This window comes from Xyrauchen texanus, chromosome 30 (genome assembly GCF_025860055.1).
Source record: "Xyrauchen texanus isolate HMW12.3.18 chromosome 30, RBS_HiC_50CHRs, whole genome shotgun sequence".
NCBI classification, from domain to species: domain Eukaryota; kingdom Metazoa; phylum Chordata; class Actinopteri; order Cypriniformes; family Catostomidae; genus Xyrauchen; species Xyrauchen texanus.
In genome coordinates, this window is record NC_068305.1 from 16,291,456 (window position 1) to 16,315,449 (window position 23,994).

The 23,994-nt window shown below is 37.0% G+C and overlaps 1 protein-coding gene across 2 annotated transcripts in view; it reads left to right on the forward strand.

The window, feature by feature from the left end:
* Window positions 1-23,670, forward strand: part of LOC127623529 (trafficking protein particle complex subunit 8-like) — a 92,205-nt gene extending 68,535 nt beyond the window's left edge. For both annotated transcript variants that reach the window (XM_052097897.1, XM_052097898.1), the window contains 7 exons: window positions 4,189-4,257; window positions 4,447-4,505; window positions 4,654-4,857; window positions 5,555-5,656; window positions 14,156-14,298; window positions 22,169-22,258; window positions 22,352-23,670. In XM_052097897.1, the coding sequence (XP_051953857.1) occupies window positions 4,189-4,257; window positions 4,447-4,505; window positions 4,654-4,857; window positions 5,555-5,656; window positions 14,156-14,298; window positions 22,169-22,258; window positions 22,352-22,586 (902 nt within the window). In that variant the 3' untranslated portion in view covers window positions 22,587-23,670. The remainder of the gene's footprint in view (window positions 1-4,188; window positions 4,258-4,446; window positions 4,506-4,653; window positions 4,858-5,554; window positions 5,657-14,155; window positions 14,299-22,168; window positions 22,259-22,351) is intronic.
* The last annotated feature ends 324 nt before the right edge of the window (window positions 23,671-23,994 follow it).

Genomic DNA, 23,994 nt, shown 5'->3' on the forward strand with positions numbered 1-23,994 from the left:
GGTCAGTCAAGAGCAGAGAGCCAATCATAACAGTGGGCATTTACTGACAAGTCTTAAAGGAGAAGCAGCACCAAAACCAAGCATTTCTGACAGAGGGTCAGAATGAGGGTGGAAAATGATCATGTTTTAAAAATATGACTTTTTTGTGGAGAACTTTACACAACCTAATTAAAACATATAAAAATAATAATAAAGGCATATCATAACAGAAGCGTATGATTTTCATGACTTTCGGTTCTGTTAATGGTTCTTGAACGTGCATTTTCCTGCCGATGTGGACGGAAAAACATACGAAAATACTCTCACAGTGTTTCCTGCTGCTCTTTTCAAAGGCCTCGATAATGAATGTACAGCGTGTCAAGTGTAGTCTGATTCAAGAATGAATTACTTTTATCAGCCGGTTCTTTTGAAAAAATCAAATAAATGTCATTCTTTATGCAAATTTCACCTATTCAATATATAATGATGCATAAAATTATTTGAGGGCAATTGACAAGTAAGCTGATAAATGGGCTGTGCTATTATGATCATTGTATCTAGAGCTATTAAGTAGCCACTGATTGCCTGGAGCTCACTGTGTATTTGGGGCAGCCAACTACACAGTCATTGACATGGTCATTGAGGGGGAGTGCACTCTAGATTTCGGATTTTATTCGGTTTGAATATATATATATATATTTAATCTATCTTATTATAGCAGAATGTATAGTAAAATGGAAAATTCATATATTTTTGTAGCCTATATCACCTATTTACTAAATATTTACGATTTACCAAAAAGCCAGATTCGCACAAACAATTTAAAGTTTTTACATTTGTTTTTCAAGTTCAATAAATGGTAAAAATGCAGCCTCTCATGTCTTTATTGTAAACTACACACACAAAACAATGACATTTATACACCATGTGCCATTTTCACAATGGAGTCAATGTGTGTCTCCCTCTTCAGGTCCTGTGAGATGGTAGTGCCCAAAAACCAGAATGCCCAAATTAGCATTCGGGCATGTGTATGCGTGTGTAAAATATCCTGAATTCTGTTTGGCTTAAACTCTGAATATCAGGGTTAAAATTAAATATTCTGAAATGGAAATGCGAACAGAATAAATCTGGATGTAAAGAATTACGTTTATTCGTTATTCAGCATTCAGGATTTTTTACTGCCATCTAAGCTATTGAATCAGTCATTTGAACTGTGAATGTTGAGATGTTTGTAACTCCACCATATACATTTCCAACATCCCAACCCCCTCTCCGGCGCGCACACACACACTCAATGGAATGCTAATTTGGGCATTCAGGTTCCTGGGCACTACCATCACACAGGACCTGAGGTGGGAGACACACATTGACTATTTATTAGATTTTATATATATATATAACACTAAGGGACGAGACACCACCCTGCCATGTGAAAAGTAGCTGCCAACTCTCAAAGCCCATGTGGCAAGATTACAGCGGCTCACAAGTGAGCTAAATATATAGAAAAAATAAATAAATAAATATATATATATATATATATCTCTTCCAAGGATGCACTTCTAGCCAATGCCCATGAGGATGCCATGCTCTTCGTAGAATGAGCTTGAATACCCAGATGCAAAGGCAAACCACGTGTCTCGTAATTTCTAAAGTTTGCATCCACAATCCAATGAGACAGTCTCTGCTTAGACACCCACAGAAGAATGTGACATGCCAGCCTTAGTATGGCACCCTGAATGTTGATGTAGCCACCACCGACCTGTTGTTCCGATTGGATGAGGGGATGACTGCCCCAAACTTTTGAAAGGAAAAACCTGAAAGCTAACAGCACCTCTATCATCTCCAGACAGTTTATTTGCCAATTCAGCATCTGACCCATCCATACTCCTTGAGCAGGGATAGAGGAGGCATCTGTCATTATCAACTTGCGGCGACACACCTGTCCCAACAGAACAACCATCTGCAGAAAGTGGTTCCGTTTCTATGGTAACAGAGCTTTGCAGCACCAACTTGTCACTTTGATGGTATGAAATCATGTGTCAGTGGTTGAAATCCCTTTACGGAGTTCATCCAACACTGAAAAGGTCTCACATGCAAAATGCACAGAGGAATGACAGAGGATGACACAATAAAAATCCCCAAAAGCCTGTGAAACATTCTCACAGGGAGAACGTGTCCAACTCTGAACATCTCAAGACACTGGTGGAATGACAGAACACTAGTTGGAGACAGGCGTGCCTGCATTGTCTGCGAGTCTAGCTCCACTCATAGAAACCGTGTTGGTTGCCTCGGCAACAATATGCATTGTCTAGGTTGACTCGCAGCCCTAGATTGTTCAAGTGACTGAGAACAACATCTCTTGGGCAGCTCTGAGTGTACAATCATGTAGATAATTCAAAATGTGAATGTCTTAAGCCAAAAGGGCATCAGTGCTACATCCATGCATCTTGTGAACATACAAGGTACTAACGCAAGTCTGTAAATTAGGATGATTAGCTTTACCCCCAAATGCAGTAGGATTAAACGCCTGCGCCTTGGCGTAATTTGAATGTGGAACTAAGCATTCTTCAAATCTATTGTCATAAATCAGTCCCCCGGCTGCACTTATGACATTATACTGTAAAAAAAGACACATCTCTCTCTCGTTCAGATTACCCAATTCGGAACGCCTTGTAACTGCCGCCAAGCCATAGTGCAGACAATTCTGTTATACCTGTCCTGAAACCCTTGGCCAAGGGAACAGTGGCTGAATTTGATCAGGCAATTATACACAGGATTAAACACAACGAAATACAATATATATATATATATATATATATATATATATACCTATATAGGTCCCAGATAATACCTATATAGATGCCAGATAAACCAATTTTCCAAACCTTAGAACAGGGAAAAATATGTGAACATGGGATGAATTGAGAGCAAGCAGGTTTGCCACAATGGTCCCAGCATTCATTTTGGGGCATGTGATATTTATGAGAGTAGGATTTGTAAACACTTGTGCTTATTATACTTCGAATTCCATTATGCCTGTCTTTCCGTACTATGGTGTTCACAGACATAAGTCCTATTTGGATGAGTAAAAGATGTGTACATGGGGTAATGTAATAATAAGAACTGTCAGTCGGTCATGTCATTAATTTTTCCAGACTTTTTGTGTACTGCACATTTCTGCGTCAATAAAGATTATGTTGTCTTTTTCCTACTATAAAATGCCTGGTAAAAATAACCCCTGGTTTTACTAATCCTGACATGCTGTCCAGCCTGTAAGCCCTTTAACTATTGCTGTTTCTCAAGTTACTGACGTCACCAGTAATAATTACTTCACTTGCATATGCTCTGGAAACTAATCCTGTCCGAATAGGGCTATAGAGGCTACAAGGTCAAAATGAATAAAATCCCAGATGCAGTTTACTGGGCAACCAAAATCCCAATAATAATCTCAATTATTAAGATTTGGTCCATAAAGCTGGACCTTTAACTGTAAACAAACTCTGGAAAGTAGTCCATGCGACTTGAATACAATATTCCAAGTCTTCTAAAGCCATACAGTATTTTTTTATCAGGAACAAGCAAAAATAAAATGTGTTATTCACAAACAAATCTAACCTTCTGCTGCAACTTTCAGATCGCATACAAACGTCCACATAATCAAAACTGTCGTGTCATTATCAGCTATAAGACGTGTGAGGGCCAAGTGCGTTTTGGCAATGACCAGTCGTTCACATGCTGAAAACGTTTTTCATGATGTAGATTCTTGGTGCCTAATTAAAACTTGCCTTTTGAGGCAAAAAAAATACAAATAAATACATTTATTAAATAAAACGACCACAACATGGAAAACAGATTCTGAAATATTGAGCAAGGATAGTAAAATGCTAATTTTGGTCTACCTTTGGAAGAAAAAAATGCATTTTGATGCACTGAAATACTGACCTTGCATGGATGAGTTCATTAACCAAATAATTTGCCTTGAAATTCAAACTGTGTGCGCGCACACACAAACACAGATGTACAGTATGGGTGGTCTTGGTTTAAAATAGTTAGAGGGAGGCTTCTTTAGAAGACCATCATTTAACCAAGGGTGTGTGTCTTCCACATCCACGAGTCAAAGCGTACACTGGCCTCAGCACCAAAAAGAGACCTTTTCTGAAAATAATTAAAAGAACACACACCCTCTCTTGTTTCATCTCATGCTTACAGACTCTAAGCTGGCCAGCAGGGAAAGAGGGAAGCTGTGTTTCAGAGCCACCCGATGCAGAACAGAGGATGGTAGGGCTTCCAATACATGCATTCACAAAGCCACAAATCATATCTCAGTTAGCACTCTATATCACATGTAGGTGTCTGTTTATCACTGCTGTTTTTCACATAGCTTTATGTTAGAGCCAGCAGAGGTCAAACGCTGTGAACTGCAGTTAATTTAAAACTTGCGTTTGTTTGTTTTGCCCAATGTTTAAGTTACCTCGGATGCAGCAGAAAAATACACCTTCGCCGATCTCAACCTTGGCAACGAACAAGTAAGCGAGTTCTTTTATCATCACTACCAAGAATGGATTAATTCATGGATACTTAAAATCAAGTGTTACCATTGTGAATGTGGCCTTTTATTTGGGTTCTGGCTATCTATTCCCAAAATATTTCTCTCTCATATTTCTCTTTCTTTAGATTGTCAGCTCTACCACTCCATGTGCTGACTTTTTCTTCCGAAGAGGTATGCCTTCTGAGCCCAAGAGAGGTGATGTGGCCTCAGGTGGTGCTAGTCAGATGCAGAGACAGAGTTTCACGCCACAAAGCACGACTGACAACGCTGTGACGAGTATCGTCAGAAAATGTAGCGAAGTAGAGCTTGACATCATCGTCCTCTGGAAGGTAACTTAATATTTGAAATTGATGTGGGTTCAACGTAATTTTGATTCAAGTTGAGATTGTCAATTAATAATTTTACTTGTGCCATTAAAGACTACCTTCCTTCCAAGCATTTTGTCATGTCGATTTCAATAAAAAAAATTGAATGTGTGCCAAAACTGTGACGTTCCTTAAAGCACATAAAGGCATCATAAATGCAATCCAAATGACTCCTGTTTTAATCCATATCTTCAGAAGTGATATGATAGTTGTTGGTGAGAATCAGATCAATATTTAAGTATTTTTTTGTTAGAAATTCTTCTCCTTGCCCAGTAGAGGGCAATATGCATGAAGAATGTGAATCACCAAAAACACAAGAAGAAGAATGTGAAAGTTAAAGTGTAGATTGGCTGAGCAGCGAGGAGAGTTTACTTAAATATGGACTTAAGTGATGATCTGTTTCACACCCACACATCATATAACGTCTGAAGACATTGATTTAACCAGACATTGATTTAACCTGGAGTTCAGCAGATGAAACAAAGTTGTTCACATCTGGGATGTATGGCATGAGGGTGAAAAAATTATGAGAGAATTTACATTTTTGATTGAACAATTCCTTTCAGCTATAAAGTATTTTAGGCTGGTGACTATTTTGATTTGTGTTTTGTTGTTTGAGGTAAATGCTGCCTTATTTTAATCAAATGATGTGTTGTTTTAGGCATATGTCGTTGAGGATTACAAGCAGCTCATTTTAGAGGGTCAACTTCATGTTGCACTGCAAAGCATTGGCAAAGAAGCCTGCTCACTCTCGCTGAAAGAGGTATTGCACATATACAATGTCTCAGAATGACTATTTCATCCTGTCTACCTCTTTTATGTTAGTGCTTGGTAAATGATGTCTGAAATAAATTGAGATTTAGTCACTAAATCTCAAGACCTCTAGTGCAAACTTCTCAGAAGACTACTGTTCCTTTTCAATGGTACTTGAAGGGTTGTGTGTGTGTGTGTGTGTGTGTGTGGTTAAGTGTCCGTCATTGATGGAACAAGATGTCCTCTTAACATGGGTTAAGTGCTCAATCGGTTAAACATAAAATTAGCGTAGCAATTTACGTTTTTTTCTCTCTCTCTTTATATATTCTTCCATTAGCATTCAGTATGACAAAGAGAAGAATATAAAAAATTTCATTATGTTATACAATTATACTCTGGCTTAGCTGTCTTAGTAAGCAGACTTATTATAATGAAAGTTATATCATCTGAAATGTCATATTTAAAAAGATATTAACCCTAAAATATTTGTTAATAGATTGTAGACTAACTAACTACATTAAGAAAGGGATGGCTTGACTATTGATGAACTAATTCAAATTATGAGTAGTAGGGATTACCTGAGTGGTAAAGAGGATGCTTTTTGTTGCCATTTACAATAAACATCAAAAGTCCCTGCCCTCTATATTTATTTTATACTTATAAGTTGTACAATCACATAGTGTATTTAGAATCTATAAAGGACGTATTTTGCACCTTACTAGCTTGCGCTGTAGTTTGTTTTTCCCTAATAAGTAAATTTTTAGGGACCAAAATATTGGGGAAGGGTAAGAAATCAGCGAACAAAGGCCTAATAAATACATTATAATTCCAAAGCAGTCTGTAACTAGTCACTTAAGTCAAATTATTAGTCATTAATTACTGTCTAATTTCTTATCCCTAAAATAAAGTGTTCCCTCCGATTCTTTAGACAGCAGTTTGCGACAAAACAACCAAAATGCTCATCCCTAATGAGTATCTCAGCATGAGAAGTAATGGCTTCAAAGTAACTTCCCCAAACACTGGCTTGCAAACCGTTTACTCAACAGTTAACTTGAGCACTGAATTAAAACACACTCCACCCATCAGATTACCAGCTGCCAATCAGCTCAGTCAGCACTAATGCACCTGAAAAATAACTCCACCCACTGAAGGCATGCTTTATTCGAACATTCCTTACCAATTTGTTCCATCCGAGATCTGACCAGTACATGGTAAAGAGGCTAAAGAGTAAAGAACAGTTCAAGTCAGGTCTATGTTTGACTCTGTGTAGCTCAAGTAATGGTATGGAATTATTGACGCATTCGTTGACACTCACTGCAAGTCATTTTTATGTGCTTTAAGTATAATGAGTGTGTCAGAGCCTTGATGATTTGTAGGGTATGGACTGTTGTAAACGGGCTTTGAAGAATGTAAGAAAATAAATGATTTCAGTCATCTGACCTTGCTATGTGGTGAACAGTTCTCAACTCTTTCCTGGAGGAAGGTGAAGGTTGGAAAGATGATTCTTTGGCACTCTGTGCAAGGCAAGATAAAAAGGTGGACCTTGAATCTCATCATTGTGTGTGACGTTACACCTTGATACTTCTTGAGTTGATACCTGGATACTTTTTGCAGAGGCAAAAACTGCATTGCTGCAAACAATCGAGGATGTAATTGGTCATTGATCTGCCTAACAAAAGTGAACCCTTAACAAATATCACTCCTCTCTCATCTCTCACAGACACAATGATAAATGAGTGTGTAGTCTAAAGTGTATAATTTCTGTACAAAAATGTAACTAGGTTTTTGCTGCTTCTGAAGAAATTGTGTGTTGTTGCTTGTGCAAACATTGCTGCCACAACGCTAGAGTGTTCTGGGTGGTTATTAGGGAGTTCTTGGAGGTTGCTTACAAGCCTAAAGTCAAAAGAGCCCACCTCCAAGTCTAACTTGCTCTAATTACTAAATCAACATTTTAACTTAATACCTGCACTAATACGCTACATGCATCAACAAAAAGTGCAGTTCAAATTCATCTCAACCGCTCAGGAGTGGTGGCGGCATAGTGGGCTAAAGCACTAAACTGTTAAGCAGAAGGTTGTTGAGTCGATCCCCACAGCCACCACCATTGTGTCCTTGAGCAAAGCACTTAACTTCAGGTTGCTCCAGGGGGATTGTCCCTGTTATAAGGGCTGTGTAAGTCGCTTTGGATAAAAGCATCTGCCAAATAAATGTAAATATTCAATATTCGGAAGCTGTATATAAATATTAAATGAATAACCTTGCTATTAAAATGCATGTGAGAAGTGATGTTGTGAGAATGCTGCTCAAGAATTTTAATCATATACTTGGAAATCCCACATGAACACCCCAAGCACATTAGTTATTGTTTCATGTCTGTCCGAATTAGCACTGAGTGCCTGCTTAGGGAAGGGAGCGTGTGCAGTTTTGGCTCACCTGCGTCTCTTTCCCTGGGTGATGTCGGCGTAAATGATTAATCATGTATCAATGTATTACTATAACGGCATCTTAATGCCATTAATGGAAGTGCATTGACACTCACGATTGATTACAGCTGCGCGATGAAACAGGAAGTAGTTGCGTGCGCGTTTTAAATAAACCCTCACATTATTGACATGTATTACCAGTATACTGGTAATATGTCTGCAAACATTGCCTGTTTTGTGAACGTGTTTTGACCATCGCTGTTCTAATTGAAAAAAAATTAATTGTTCCCAGAAATGAGAAACGGGGGGGCTTGCCATTTTCACTTGCCATTTTCAACTACACACAACACTTGCAGAACAGTGATGTCATCAAGTGGAACCATGTGAAACCCAGATGGAGCGTATCCATCTACAAAGCCAATCAGGTGCATTAGCGGAGGTTGTAACTGTTCCTGTCTGTTTGATGCTTTGTTTTCTTGGCCAAAACTTGTGATACAGATGTGTCAAACTTGAGGTGAACTGACCGCAGTGCCAATGCTTCCCGAACCGTGGGTGGAGAATTTATTTTTTACTTTATTTTTTTTTTACTCACCAAAACCGTTACTCCTTTAGTCCCGCCTATGTAATTTCCCTGTTTTATCCACCTTATTTTGCAATGCAGAGGCAATTTGTTATACTTCCTATTTTTTAGGGGCAAAATTGTTTGACGTGTTAAAAATTGCACAACTTCTTCTGTGGACCTAATATTTTTAAATATTTTGATAGAAATCATTTTCCAACATTGAATAAGAGTTTTGTTTATTTAGGTTATCGTAGATTTAAACATAAACATTTATATTTTTATATTGGATTTTCATTGTTTCATATTAAGAGTCTGGGTGGCAAAAACAAGAGTCTGGCTGCTGTAGCACAACCGCCTCAATGTTCAACGTGTTGTATGTTTGTAAATGCTTTTCTGCAAAGAACTGTATATAAAGTGTGTTTATTTGGATTACTGTCACTTTCCTGTCAGCATGGACCAGTCTAGCCATTCTCCTCTTACCTTTGTCATTAACAAACCATTTTCACCCACAGAACAGCTAGATGCTTTTTTTTTTCTGCATCATTCCCTTTACACTCTAGAGTCTAGATGCTGTTGTGTGTGAAAATCCCAGGAGATCAGCAGTTACAGAACTACTCAAACCAGTCTTTCTGGCACCAACAATCATGCCACTGTCCAAATCACTGATCACATTTTTTCCCCCAATTCTGATGGTTGATGTGAACTTTAACTGAAGCTCCTGACCTATACTGGTGGCCAAACATTTTGAATAATGTACAGATTTTGCTGTTTCAAAAGGAAATTGGTACTTTACCAAAGTGATCTTCAACTGATCACAAAGTATAGTCAGGACAATACATTGAAAAACAAAATCTGTACATTATTCCAAACTTGGTGTCAGTTTTTATCTGCATGATTTTAAACATAACACTGATGCCACACGATTTGCTGATTAGATAATCGCATGAATAAGTAGATGTACAGATGTACCTAATAAAGTGGCCGGGGAGTGGATACAGTGCATTCAGAAAGTATTCAGACCCCATTTAACATTTTGTTATGTTGCAGCCTTACGTTAAAATGCTTTAAATTATTAATTTTTTCACACCAATCTACACTCCATACCCCATAATGACAAAGCAAAAACCTGATTTTTCTGATTAACATTTTTATTGATTCATACAGATAACAAAGAAAAACAAAACATATACACTGAATCAACATTTACACCCACTATTACCCCTCACCAATCACCAATCCCACCCTGACCCACAACCAACATCCCTGTGGTCACAAATAAGTATACACACATATATATATATATATATATATATGCATATGTATATATGTGTGTATGTATATATGTGTGTGTGTGTATTAGGTCTGAATCGTTTAGTATATGTTGTCGACAATAAAAAAAAAAATTCCGATAATTTTCCATTGTCGAATAGTCGTTTGATCTCATTTAACATAACATGAGATCATATGAAACTCTAATGATGATGCGAGAGAGGAGCACAGCAGCCTGACTGAGGAGAGGAAGAAAACGCATGTCCAGATGCACTCTAAACTTTCCAAACAGCTTCAGGTGATGTAGATCCCAAATTATAACGGAATCATAATAGAAAAATGCAACAGCGTTTTTGATACGTCTTTGATTAAATCAATCAATTTTATTTTTATCAGTATTTTTTGGCTTGTTTTCCAAAAACAATATCTAAAACTCATTTAAAACAATGTACATTTACATTAGTAGCTATACTGCAAAAGAAAAAATTGTTATTGGAGAATGTTGAATATATTATTAAATATTTTAAAATATCTAAACTTAAAACACGATACATTAACCTGAGAAGCAACATATAAGATATTTAGACTTGCTTTTAGAGAATATGTTGAAAACAAGATAAATACTCTTGATTACAATAGGTTTTTTTGCAGTGAATCTTTACTGAATTAAACTTAATAAAAAAAAAATGTTTCCCTTGGAATTCAGTGAATGTAATTTAGTGATATTTTTAAAAGATGATTTTGTCCACTTTATTGTTGCCAAGCACGTTTAATACAACCTTTTAAGTCGGGCTGAATAATCAGTTAAGAGCTAATGTTTAATCGTTGCAATAATCAACCGAATAGTCGAATACTTGTTCTAATAATTGTTAGATTAATCTATTATCAAAATAATTGTTAGTTGCAGCCCTAATATACTTCTATATTAAGGCTGTTGATGTAACGCGTTGTGTGAAAGGGGACTTATTAATACATAATTTTGGGTTCAGCCATATGCTCAAGGCCACATTTAAATAAAACCAGATTTATGATAACTTAAGGGTGACCAAACGTCCTGTTTTACCAGGACATGTCCTGTTTTCACGTCCTGTCCTGGCCATCTTTTTTGTGTCTTTGATAGATAGGATTTTGTAATTACAATTTTCTATCCATACAGAGGCATAGCCTACTTTAAATGTATTGAAATTAACAAGGCATCTTTGAGTAAAATTCGAGTATCATTTGAGTATCTCATTGCCGGGCCGAATGTCCTGGTTTTTGGTAATCAAAATATGGTTACCCTAACTTTGCCAATGTATTAAAAAGAAAAACTGAAATATAAAATTGACATAAGTATTCAGACCCTTTGCTCTGTCACTTGTATTAAATATGAATAATATTAAATTTAGCTCAGAAGCATTCCATTTCTCTGGATCATCTTTGAGATGTTTCTAAACTTTGATTGGAGACAACCTGTGACAAATTAAATTGAGTGGACATGAATTTGTATGGTTCACATCTGTCTATATAAGGTCTCAGCCTGATGAATGAAAATTCATATCAGAGCAAAAACCAAGCCATGAGGTCAAAAGAACTGCCTGCAGAGCTTAGAGACAGGATTGTGTCAAGGCACAGATCTGGGGAAGGCTACAAAAACATTTTGGTTCCCAAGAGCACAGTAGCCTCCATAATTCTTAAATCGAAGTTTGGAACAACTAGGACTATTCCTAGATCTGGCCGCCCAGCTAAATTGCGCAATCGGGGGAGAAGGGCCCCGATCAATTGAGATCCAGAGATCATGAGTGGAGATGAGAAACTTGCCGCAGCACAACCATCACTGTAACACTCCACCGATCTGGACTTTATGGTAGAGTGGGCCAGTCCGCCCAGGCTGTCACAGTTTGAGAGGACGAAGCTTTGCTGCTATAGTAAGCTGCATTTGACTGCATGATAATGATAAATATATGATCTATCTATATCAGCGAAAAAGTGAGAGACTGAATGCTGAGCTACTGTGGCTTATCCTCAGAGCACCGCTTACATCACCACATGACTTTGTTGGTATATTCTCTCGACCTATCTGGCTGGCACTGCAATAATCCACTAGTGCTTAAGCACCGCCTCTCCTGACCTAGTGGTCAGGAGGAACAAAACCAAATCCATTAGACTTCAGTGGTTTAATCCATGTCTTCTAAAGCAATCAAATCGGTTTTGGATGAGTACAGACCTTTTTCACTGTGCATTTTGCCATTGCAGTCTCTAGGCCTGATCATGATTTCAAGATTGAATACACTGCCTAGTGCTTGACGCATACTCAGAGCAGTAGATGTTGTATCCACCTTTTTCCTGAACGCAGAAGTGTTCCACGATTCGACTGGTTTCAATTTCTGGTCTCCAGTGATTTCACTCACATTGGCGTAAATTCTTAGTGGGTAATGTAATTTAAGGTATTACAGGATTGCCACGGATCCTTTGAAAGTCTTAAAATGTTTCCCAAAATTTAAGGTCATAAAATTTTAAATTTAAATACAACAAATGTCTTAATTGGCATTTAAAGAGGTCTTAAATTTGGGGGTGGAAAGACAGGAATCGTGATGTGACCTATAGTGAGGGAAAAAAGTATTTGATCCCCTGCTGATATTGTACGTTTTCCCACTGACAAACAAATGATCAGTCTATAATTTTAATGGTAGGTTAATTTGAACAGTGAGAGACAGAATAACAACAAAAGAATCCAGAAAAACGCATGTCAAAAATTTTATAAATTGAATTGCATTTTAATGAGGGAAATAAGTGTTCGACCCCTCTGCAAAACATGACTTAGTACTTGGTGGCAAAACCCTTGTTGGCAATCACAGAGGTCAGACTGAGGGAAGGAGGTTCTCACCCAAGATCTTGCGGGCGCTGCAGGATTTCGGTCCTTCATGGCGTAGTGTGTTACCAATTGTTTTCTTGGTGACTATGGTCCCAGCTGCCTTGAGATCATTGACAAGATCCTTCCGTGTAGTTCTGGGCTGATTCCTGACCGTTCTCATGATCAATGCAACTCCACGTGATTTAGATCTTGCATGGAGCCCCAGACCGAGGGAAATTGACAGTTCTTTTGTGTTTCTTCCATTTGCGAATAATCGCACCTTCTCATCAAGCTGCTTGGCGATGGTCTTGTAGCCCATTACAGCCTTGTGTAGATCTACAATCTTGTCCCTGACATCCTTGGACAGCTCTTTGGTCTTGGCCATGGTGGAGAGTTTGGAATCTGATTGATTGATTGCTTCTGTGAACAGGTGTCTTTTATACAGCTAACAAACTGAGATTAGGAGCAGTCCCTTTAAGAGTTTGCTCCTAATCTCGGCTCGTTACCTGTATAAAAGACACTTTGAGCCTACAATACTGAACCTTTTCACAATATTGTAATTTTCTAAGATTCTGAATTTGGGGTTTTCATAAGCTGTAAGCCATAATCATAAAAATTATATCAAATAAAGGCTTGAAATATCTTACTTTGCTTGTAATGAGTCTATATAATATATTAGTTTCACCTTTTAAGTTGAATTACTGAAATTAATGAACTTTTGCACGATATTCTAATTTTTCGAGTTTCACCTGTATGTCATTCGAGATTAAGAAGACGCAAGGATGAGAGAATTATGAATGTTATTTTTGGGTGATCTATACCTTGAACAGATGTTGAATCCCTAGCCACCATACAAGCAACACAGTAGCCGGCCTTTCTTTTCTGTGCTTACGGACATGACGTAAACAGGCAAGGATGAATAACACATGCCTGCGATTTCGTGCCAGATCTGACCAGACAGATCAAAATAAAAATCATTTTTGTAGGCTTATCGATTTGAATCAGGGTAAGGTAAGGACAGGGCTTTGAACAAATATTTTATGTACAGACTTAATAACAGACTTTTGTTTGTTCAATTGCTCTGTACGATTATCTGCCTCTGTTGGACTAGATTCCATCCAGTCTGACACCTCTCTCTGCACGCATTGCGTAGCAACACTCATTCACAGAGGAAGTTCCTCAAGTGAGGATTTGCATCACACGTGTTGATCTCAAAGTATTTTTATAGAAACACGTGAGCCTGTGCTATTCTTACTTTTGCGCTTATTCTGTCTCTTCTGTCCCTCTCTCTCACCTGCGCACGCACTTAGTTACACTTCAAACTGCTGCGCAACTCTCTGAATACAGCAATTTCCTCTGCTAGAGCAGAGATGTTTCCCTGAGGCTTTCAAATTGAATGAAAATGATCCTTTTGTCAAATAGGATACTCAGGAGATGGTGCTTCTGAAGTTCAAGCCTGACGTTCCACCCCCTGTAAGCAAGCCCTCTCTGGAAGAGCTTTCGCACCTCATAAAGACCTGTCTCCACTACCCTGAGTCTTATGATCATCCCTTCCCACAAAAGAGGTAAAGCAAGCACAAACAAACACTCTTGAACCCTTTAAAGAGACCTGAGTTGGTTAGCTGAAATGGTGATAAGACTCACACAGATATACACTAATGTTCTTATGCACCGTTACGCCCAGAGGAGCGCTTGTCTGGCCTAGTTCTGCAATGGTGCAAGGAAAGTAGGTGTGTCTTTGAGAAAATTGGAAAAATGGAGATAAACTGGATTGGGACGAGGTGATCACTCATAGTCATGTGTTTTCGTGCGAACCAACTTTCCGTCAGTGGCGAGCAAATGGACCGAAATGTAAAGCAAACACACGGAAATTAATCACTGTTCAAAAGACACACGCTCAACATAATCTCCTCTGAACTGAGGCAGTTCAGGATGGTTGTTGCAATAAAACTAGGGCTGGGAATCATTTACATATTTTTAAACTAATTAATCGCACCATTGTGTTAAATAAATTATGGTACATGATAGATTACAACAAACATTTAAAAAATCATCATAAATAAATTGTATTTATACTTTGTCTTAAAAGAAATTAGACATCATTTATTTTAAATACAAATGTACATATTCAAATGTTCAGGGTTTTATTTATTTATTTATTTTTGCAGATAGTGTTAATAAGACACAATTTTACAAGTATTAATCTTTAATACAAGTATACGTATACATGCCATAAAATCAATGAACATCCTGACAGCTTAGGGTTATTGTGTTAAAGTGAGATCGCTCCTCACTGTTAGGAAAGCATAATGCTATTTATTAAAAGTTGAGAAAAATCCTCTGGTGTTTTCCAGTGGACTTTATTTAATAATTGGATCAGATGGGCAGATTCAATTCATATCAAGATTTATTGGCAAGAGAAACTAAAGTAAACTGTACATTGACAATGCATTATTAGACACTATATATACAGATATAAAACATACTGAATGTTGAGGTTTCATTTGCTGAAGTTTAAAATCTCAAAATGATTATTTTCTCTGGCTGCTGTTCAGTTTCTACAAGTATACAGTACCTGTCTGCAGCTCGCTGAATGGGCACATCCTTCAGTCTCTATTACGCGCACACGCAGGGTCTCTCTTTCGCGGGTCCGCTTTTGAAACTGGTTCAGACGACAGTAATTGCGCATTTACAGCAGCTTGCCCGTATCTCTCGTGCGTCTGGTTCATGCGAAGTCTTCATTCTCCATACAGTAAATCCGCTCCCTAGTTTATTATACCCGGGACATGCCTCGCGTGTAACGAAATGTGCACTGCTCCTCACAATTAGTTTTTGTGCTATGATGTGCAGTCGTGTCTAGTGTGTATCTCCTAAAAATTTATGTATGCCAATTAGCCACAGAAAGTGGGGAATTTTTTTTTTTCATTTTCGCCCATTGTTCTAAGGCAGGCAGCATGACCCCACCCCCACACTATTCCTTAACATATGGAGCAGTAAATTGAATTTCCCAGCACTATTTAAAACCCAAACCTCAAAACACTAAGGTTTAATTAATTGACCTTAACACTGTGTCCTAACCACGTGTGATACTGTAAAAGCTATCGTTTTAATTTTGTTCTGAGGTTTTGTCCTGGCCGACCTTAACAAGCGGCAAAAACATTTTTGCTGCATCCAAATTCACGTACTGTTAGTTTCAGGTGGGCGATAGTATGATAAAATTGTATATCGATGATATCTTGCAAGTGACACTCATTAAAAGACCACAATCGATGATATCGGGAAAAGGCAAAACAATGGATCTGGGAAGTCGCCAACTATATTAAATGGTAGCCCAGCCCAGGGTGTGAAACTGACACCCGCCAACACCAAATGTGACGAGACTGAATCCAGTTCGAGAGCTCCTCGTCCAAATGCATGTTTTTCATGCGTGTTTTATTTAGCTAATCTAGCTGCAACAGGCAGGCAACTGTTATGCTGTTAGACAAAGACACATGCTTGAAGAAACACACTTTATTATATTTTTAAGAAAAGCGAGCCGGTCTCGTGGAACAAGGGCATGTAAAGAGTTTTCACTCCTTTTTTTTTTTTTCGTTTCATTCATCTTAAAACTGTTTGCAAGAATAATGTTGTCTATGAGAATGCTGCAAATGATCTCCGATCATCTCAGGAGGTGCTGAGAGTTTAGTTCACATCATTTCCATGGAGCAGTTCACTGTTAACATGCATTATGAACGCAACACTGCAGTTTAAGTAGCCTGATATACATCTAAGACGAAAGTGATTAAATCATAAAATAATACAAGTCACATTCACCTTGAACCTAAAATTTAGTTCTATTTTGTTTTCTTTAGGCAGCAATCACTGTATTACCAAAATGCAATTGGGAATGGGAATTTATTAGTCTTTTTTTATTATGATTATTATTATTATATTTAATTTTATAACTGTCTTCAGTTCTTAATTTGTAGGCTATTAGGCTATCAGTTTTCCACCTGTTGTCACTGACTGATACGTGATGGAAAATGGGGCTGTTGGAGACGGTAAATGTTTGGATTTGGGAAGGTGGTTATATAAGATTTTAATCACTTTTTTTATTTTAATTTTCTTATTGTTTAAAGTGAATTTTTTATTTAGAAATGTTTTCTATGTTTTTGTGTCTTAATAAATAAATTTTATTTTTAAAGTAATACCAATAAAGCAAAAATATTCACCGTACCTTGGTAGGGGGGGGGGTTGATGATATAGTCAGATATTGTGATATATTTTATATTCAATAAAATATTTTTTTACGTATTGCCTAGACCTAGTGTATCTACTGCATTAAATGAAGAAAACACTTTTTGGCTGTTATAAAGTACATTCTTTAGGTATTAGCGCTGGGCGATATATAAAATATTCACAATATAATCGTGATGATTTTGCTGACGATTTAAAAATAAACTTGCCCAGCCCGATCAGGTATGCTGGTGAGTACAGGATTTTACCTGCCTTAAAATTTCAGGCCGCCAAAGCAAATTTCATGACCGTGCAAAAAGCAAGATGAATAAGCAGTAAATATGCTTCTCATGTGGTACTCTGATGTGCGCGGGGGTATTGAAGTGTACAAATTCCACCTCCCTGGCCCAATGGCAGAATCCAGTAAAGTGGTCAACGTATATGCACGTTCATCTTTTTCATGCGCGTGGCTACAGCGTCATAGCTACTTGATTTAGCTATAACCTAATCTGACTCCATTAATAATTTAATCTGACTCCAATTTTATTAGACCTAGAATTTAAATTGAGATTCCAATTATTATTGATCATCAATTGAGATCTTCTCTAGATTTGGATACTTGATTATTCTAGTTAATTCTATACTTTTACATTGCACTCGGTCATTTGGATTCCTGTTAATATAGTCTATACACCGGGTTATAAGTGATTATTCCACAAACTGTTGGCCAGTTTTGGGTCATTATACAGAAGTAATTGAGTAATATTATTCAGACAAGTTGCTCCCTGCATATTTTTATCAGAATAATAGTTTTGTTTAGTCCCCCTAGATCTGCATACACTTGATTAAAATTACAATATTCTCAATCAGAGAAGTGACTTGTACTATCTGGATAGGCCAACAATCCTTTTTTTTTTTTTTCAGATAGTACTTTAGTATGGGCTGCAGCTAAGGATTATTTTGATAATCGATTAATCTAACGAATATAAGAATGATTATTCGGTTGATTATTGCAACGATTAATCATTAGCTCTTAACCGATTATTCAGCTTGTGCCCCGACTTAAAAGGTTGTATTAAACGTGCTTTCCAACAATAAAGAGGACAAAATCATCTTTTAAAAATACCTTTAAATGACATTTGCTGAATTAAAGGGAAAAAATACTTTTATTATGTTTTAATATTTAGTATTTTGTATATATGTGTATTTTTCCACATGGTTATACTTCTGCTTGTGCAATAAAGACAACATATACTTATATTCAAGATCTATAAAAGCAAGTATAAATATCTTATATGCTGCTTCACAGGTGAATGCATCTTTTTTTGTAAAGGATTTTTAGATTTTTAAAAATATTTGTATTTTTAATATTATATTCAACATTCTCAGAAAACAATTTTGTCTTCTGCTGTATAGCTTCTAAAGTAAATGTATGTTGTTTTAAAGGATTTTTTGATATTTTTATTGGAAAACGAGCAAAAAAGCAAATAGATAACGTATTTTGTTGCGGTGTATAATGGGGCGAAGACTACTCCTCTCACCTTTCTGTTCACTTCAATCCATCTTTAACTCACTAAAAAACAAACTCTCTCTTATTAATAAAGCATAAAACTGCATATTATCAATTTTCTTCACAATAAGAAATGCACAGTGAGACATATATTATGATTCAATAAGTCACAAGCCATCACGTTATAATCTAGCTGCAGTAAGTGTGCATGCTCCAGGGACGAGCGTCCCCGCGACAGAGTGTGCAGCAGCCGGATGCAGTTTCAATCTCTTCCCCCTTAGATCGGGAAATTCGCGCAACTCATAGAAGAGCCGCTGACCACATTGAAAAATGCCAGTTTCTGAGTTTGTAGTTATTTACATGATCTGCTTCTGTATTATTTGAACTTTAATAAATCTATAACGCATTAAATATAACCAGGGTTGGGAGGGTTACTTTTGAAATGTATTCCACTACAGATTACAAAATACATGCTGTAAAATGTCATTTGTAATGTATTCTGTTAGATTACTCAAGGTCACTTGAAGTTGATGTCCAGATGATGAAAAAAGAATAATATTCATTACAAACATGAAATGCAACAACTTACCTTAAATATGAATTGCAGTTATGGAAGAAAAAAACTGGCCACACCGAAGACCCAGTGAAAAACCCTGGAGTAGTATGGCTACATTCCCAGACACACTTTATCCAGAAATGTGGGCATTGACCCATGACCCAAATATACGACATAGAAACAACAACCGCAAACATAATTTACTCTGGATTTGTTAAACAAATATGATTGAACCACAGGTAACAACTTACTACGCAAGTCTTTTTTATATAATGTCTCAACAGCTCCCATGGCATTTGTACTGTATGCCTACACTGCTATTGTGTGTCATGAGCACACTTACAGTACTACCCACTGCGCCACAGTTCAACAATAAAGTTGCTGCACACAACAATATAGGATTGACAGAAGTTATGAGCCCAATTGATCCAAGTCATTTACAGGATGAAAGTCAAGATTGCTCCCTTTAACAAGGCAAAATGTAATAACACATTTTGTCAGGGTTGAAAACTTGGAAGCATGCTTATATTTGAGTTATAATGCGGGTTTATGAGGAAGCTTAAGAGCTGGTGTTTTCTAGAGCATTTTTTAACTGAAGAATAAATGCTTGATTTTAAAAGGTTTATTTCTGTGGAGGGCGCAAAAAGCTCCAAGTTTTTCAATAATTAGGGGCTGATCACACCGAATGTTTTTCTATCTCCCTGCACTGTTTTTCAAAGTAAACTTGTCAGACATTTTTTTTTCTTTTTTTTAATGTTGCTGTTTTTCAGCATCTGGTGTAGAATCTCTGGTTTTTTAGGCCCCATTTACACCTTGTAATAAGATGCATTTTGGGCGATCAATTTGAAATGGGACAATGTGCAGAGTTATTGGCGAGCTGGTGAAAACTCCTACGTCTGTACTCAGCCGTTTCAATGTTCTTTCTATTTTATTTTATTTTTCTAGTATTTTATGCCATTTGCAAATAATTTTACTCACCAGACTTCTGACAACTTGCAAGCGTAACGCAACCGAAAACTAAAAAAGACATTAAGAAAACAGAGAAGGGAGCAATATATATATATATATATATTAGGGCTGTCAATCGAATTAATTACATGGTGTCCCGATTAATTCATCGTGATTAATCGCATATACAAATATTTGCTGAGAAAGTGGTGGTGGTGTAGTGGCTAAAGCACAGGGCTGTTAATCAGAAGGTCACAGGTTCTAACCCCATGGCCACCACCATTGTGTCCTTGAGCAAGGCACTTAACTCCAGGTTGCTCTGGGGATTGTCCCTGTAGTAATTGCACTGTAAGTCGCTTTGGATAAAAGCGTCTGCCAAATGCATAAATGGGAAAGCCCCTCATATAACAATAATTCAATATATAAAGATTATACATATTTATATCAATATATAATTATACATAGTTATCTTTAAATATTTTAAAAATTGTGTGTGTGTGTGTATATATATATATATAATATTCAGATAATTAAAATGCATTACATTCTTGTGGCAGAAGATTTAATCATTGATAAGACAATACAAAAAGCAGCTTTAAAATACAATGTATTGTTTACTACCATATTGTTGATCATAAGTCAATCATTGACACACAGTTCACAGTAATCCATTTCACAAGTGAATTTGTCAATCCGTTTGAGATTTATTATGAGGGCTTGTTTAAAAGCCTGCCAATTTTCATCTGCGTCAGACATGCTTGTGTAGCGTCTCGTGTGCATCACATCATAAACATAATATTTTTAGGTCACTGTGTCAAGTTAAATATAGTTTAATACTTAGAACACATATTGAGATCCCTTAGTTCGAATTTGCGCACCATCAAGTGTTTTGAACACAAGAATGTAACGCATGGTTGTGGTGTTCTGCCTACTGAAGTGTTTTCTTCACTGTTGCCACAAAGCTGAAATTTCACTTACTGCCCTCTGGAGTAAACGGGTGCTACTACAAGCTTGCATTTCTCAGGAATCTTCCTTCGACGGGGCCATTGAGATTAATTGCATTTTAACATGTTTTTTTTTATCAAATTAATCGCACCGAATTAACGCGTTAAATCGACTGCCCTGATTATAATATTTTTTATTTTTTATTTATCTTTTATATCACCAACTAACTCTAAATAACAAAGGATTTTAAAAGAGACATCTGTAAGTGTGCTGGAGCCACATTTTCTCCGACATTTACACTCGACTATCGAATTTCTCACCCTATTTGCAGTAGTGATGAATTGTTATTTTGCTCGCAATGGATTTCGTTCGTTGAATGAGAAGCTACGAGATGTTTACCTCCGAATGACATTACTGTGTGTGATTTTGTTGAGCAGATTAATTAATTAAATAAAATTCAGGATTAATATTCACACAGTGTTTATTATTAATAGTATCATTATTACTGTTTTTATAGTTAATACTATGATAATTAACAGCAACAACAACCCTAATTCAGCAAATATGAATCAGAAATTCATAGATGTGATTTTAAATGTGTTGGTTTTGCATGTGCAGAAATAAATGACACATTTACACATTTAATCACACGTTTATTATTTACAAAAGCTTTTTGTGATTATTTGCGACGTAAACAATCATTTCTGACTTCTACATTATTAATTGTCCAAAATACAAAAGTAGCAGGCTTTTAGGAAATCTATTGATATTTATTACTCCCCTCACGCATTCTTTAACTTCATCTTTTTGTTTGACTTTTTTGCCCTTTTATTATCATCCATTAACCCTCTGACCTTCGCAGTCTCGCTCGCACCTCACAGTAAATGCAATTTGTGTAAATGTTGTTTCACAACTCAATAATCTGTGTCCACCTTGTTTACACACTAGATTTCACTCCAAGCTTGAAAAAATTGAACATTGATATGAATTCCATTTTAAACACTGAGCATGAATTTAGCTCTGATTCAGGAAAATCTCTAGGTTTTCCCTCGCACTTGAATCCGCCATCTGCAAGATGTTTTTTTTCGTCTGCATGGGAGCAAAATTAGATGTATGTGCGCAGCTTATTGGGAGCATCGGTTGCACTCTTTTTTTTTTTTTTATCACACCAACGCATTTGGTTTGAATGAGCCCTTAGGCCTTCTTGTGAACCCCATCTTTAGTTCTGTACTTATCATCTCTTTTTTGCTTTCTTTTCCAGTTTATGTATGATACCCATTACCCTGATGTTGTCCAACTGTTCCTTGGCTCGGGTAGATGTCATCATTGATCTGCGACATAAAACAACAAGGTACGTCTTAGTTCTTACTTGTACAATGATGCCCTTATAAGTAGTCTATGTATTTGTGTTCATGTTTTATCTGTTCACACTCTTCTTTCTTAGCCCAGAGTCACTGGAAGTGCATGGTTCTTTTACCTGGCTGGGGCAGACACAGTATAAGTTGCAACTTCAAGCACAAGAGGTTTACATGCTTTCCTTGAAAGCCTGTTTCTTCCAGGCTGGAGTTTATAACTTGGGCACACCCCGTGTCTTTGCCAAGTTGGCACATACCAGTGCTATGTGTGAGACCAGCCAGCAGAGCGCCATGCCTGCACTCATTATCATCAACAAGATTTGAGTAACTCTGCGATGTTACCTCAACTTTGATCCAATGTTTCTTCTACATCCTGTAAAGACCTCTTCCTTGGCCCAATGGAACGGACAGAAAAATTTAAGATTTTTCTACTTCTTGTAAAAACAAAAACTAATTGTGCAAGGAAAAGTAATAAAAAAAGACTTTGAACACAAATATCTCAACCTAATACTGTATCTGATGTGCTTGTAAGGTCAGCAAAGGTGAGGTTAAACACAGTCTCTAGATGTTTTTTCTTAAATGCAAATCTTCCACTTAAGGTGTGACTGGATCTTTTTTTCCACCCCCATGTTAATGTATCTCCCATGTCCACCATGGATCATTGAACGTATTCTCTTTTGTTTTATGAAATAGGCATTTTGTTTTTAGAACTACAGTTGTTCAAAGTAATGAGTGATTTACCCACACATCTCAAACATGTTGTAATGTTGTAACTAATTGGCTATGCATCCACCTCATGCTGCCCTGCTCACAGTTGTTCACACTGCTCTGTTGCCACAGTCACAAAAAAACATCTCACCAATGTCATCTTAAACCAGATTAAAGACTGTAACCTGGTAGCCTGCAGTTGATACCATTTCAACTGCTGAAAGGACAACATATTCTGCAGCATTCAGCAAGGCTGCAAAAATCCAAGTTAATATGAAGTTAAGTGGAATTTTTACAACCTTATGAGAAGCCAGTGGAATCAGTGTAGTCCAGTGAGGAGCCATCTTAATGTTTGTAACCCTATAAGGAAATGGCAGAATCCATGTTTTCCCAATCAAACAGCAGAGACTAAGGAACTATGTCACCTAGAGGGTAAAATTCACCGTGAGTTTTTTTTTTGTTTGTTTGTTTGTGCGTCTTTGTGTGGGTAGGCTGTGCAGTTTTCACTGGAAATGTTTTATTTTCTACAAATCAATTGTCCTCTCCCACCACCTCGGCTGTCCCTCTGTCATCGCCGTCATCATCTCCACCCCATGATCAAACTGTTATTTAAATGTATCTACATGACTGCTTTTCTGAAATAAAAGATGTATTATATTTATAACAAATCACTGTACATAGAATAAAATGTTACCAGTAACCAAGAACCTGACTGCTTGTTGCCTTCATATGCTCTTTTGTTCTTGTCTTCTACATAAAATCACATGTTAAATTATCCAGTGAGCCTGGTTCTGTCAGATGAATTGTTAGTTATTGTTAAACTGCTAGTGATGGCTACTTGGTTAGTCTACAAAATGTTTTCTTGGGCTACTGATCTCCTGAGTTGACTGCATTATTGCTTGGATTTTAACATGCATGTTGTCAGACAAGAAAAATGCTCACTTGAAACATCACTTGTCACTGTTGCCACTGACAGCTGAAGCATCAATGAAAAGAATGTGACAAGTTTCAGAGTTCTTGATGG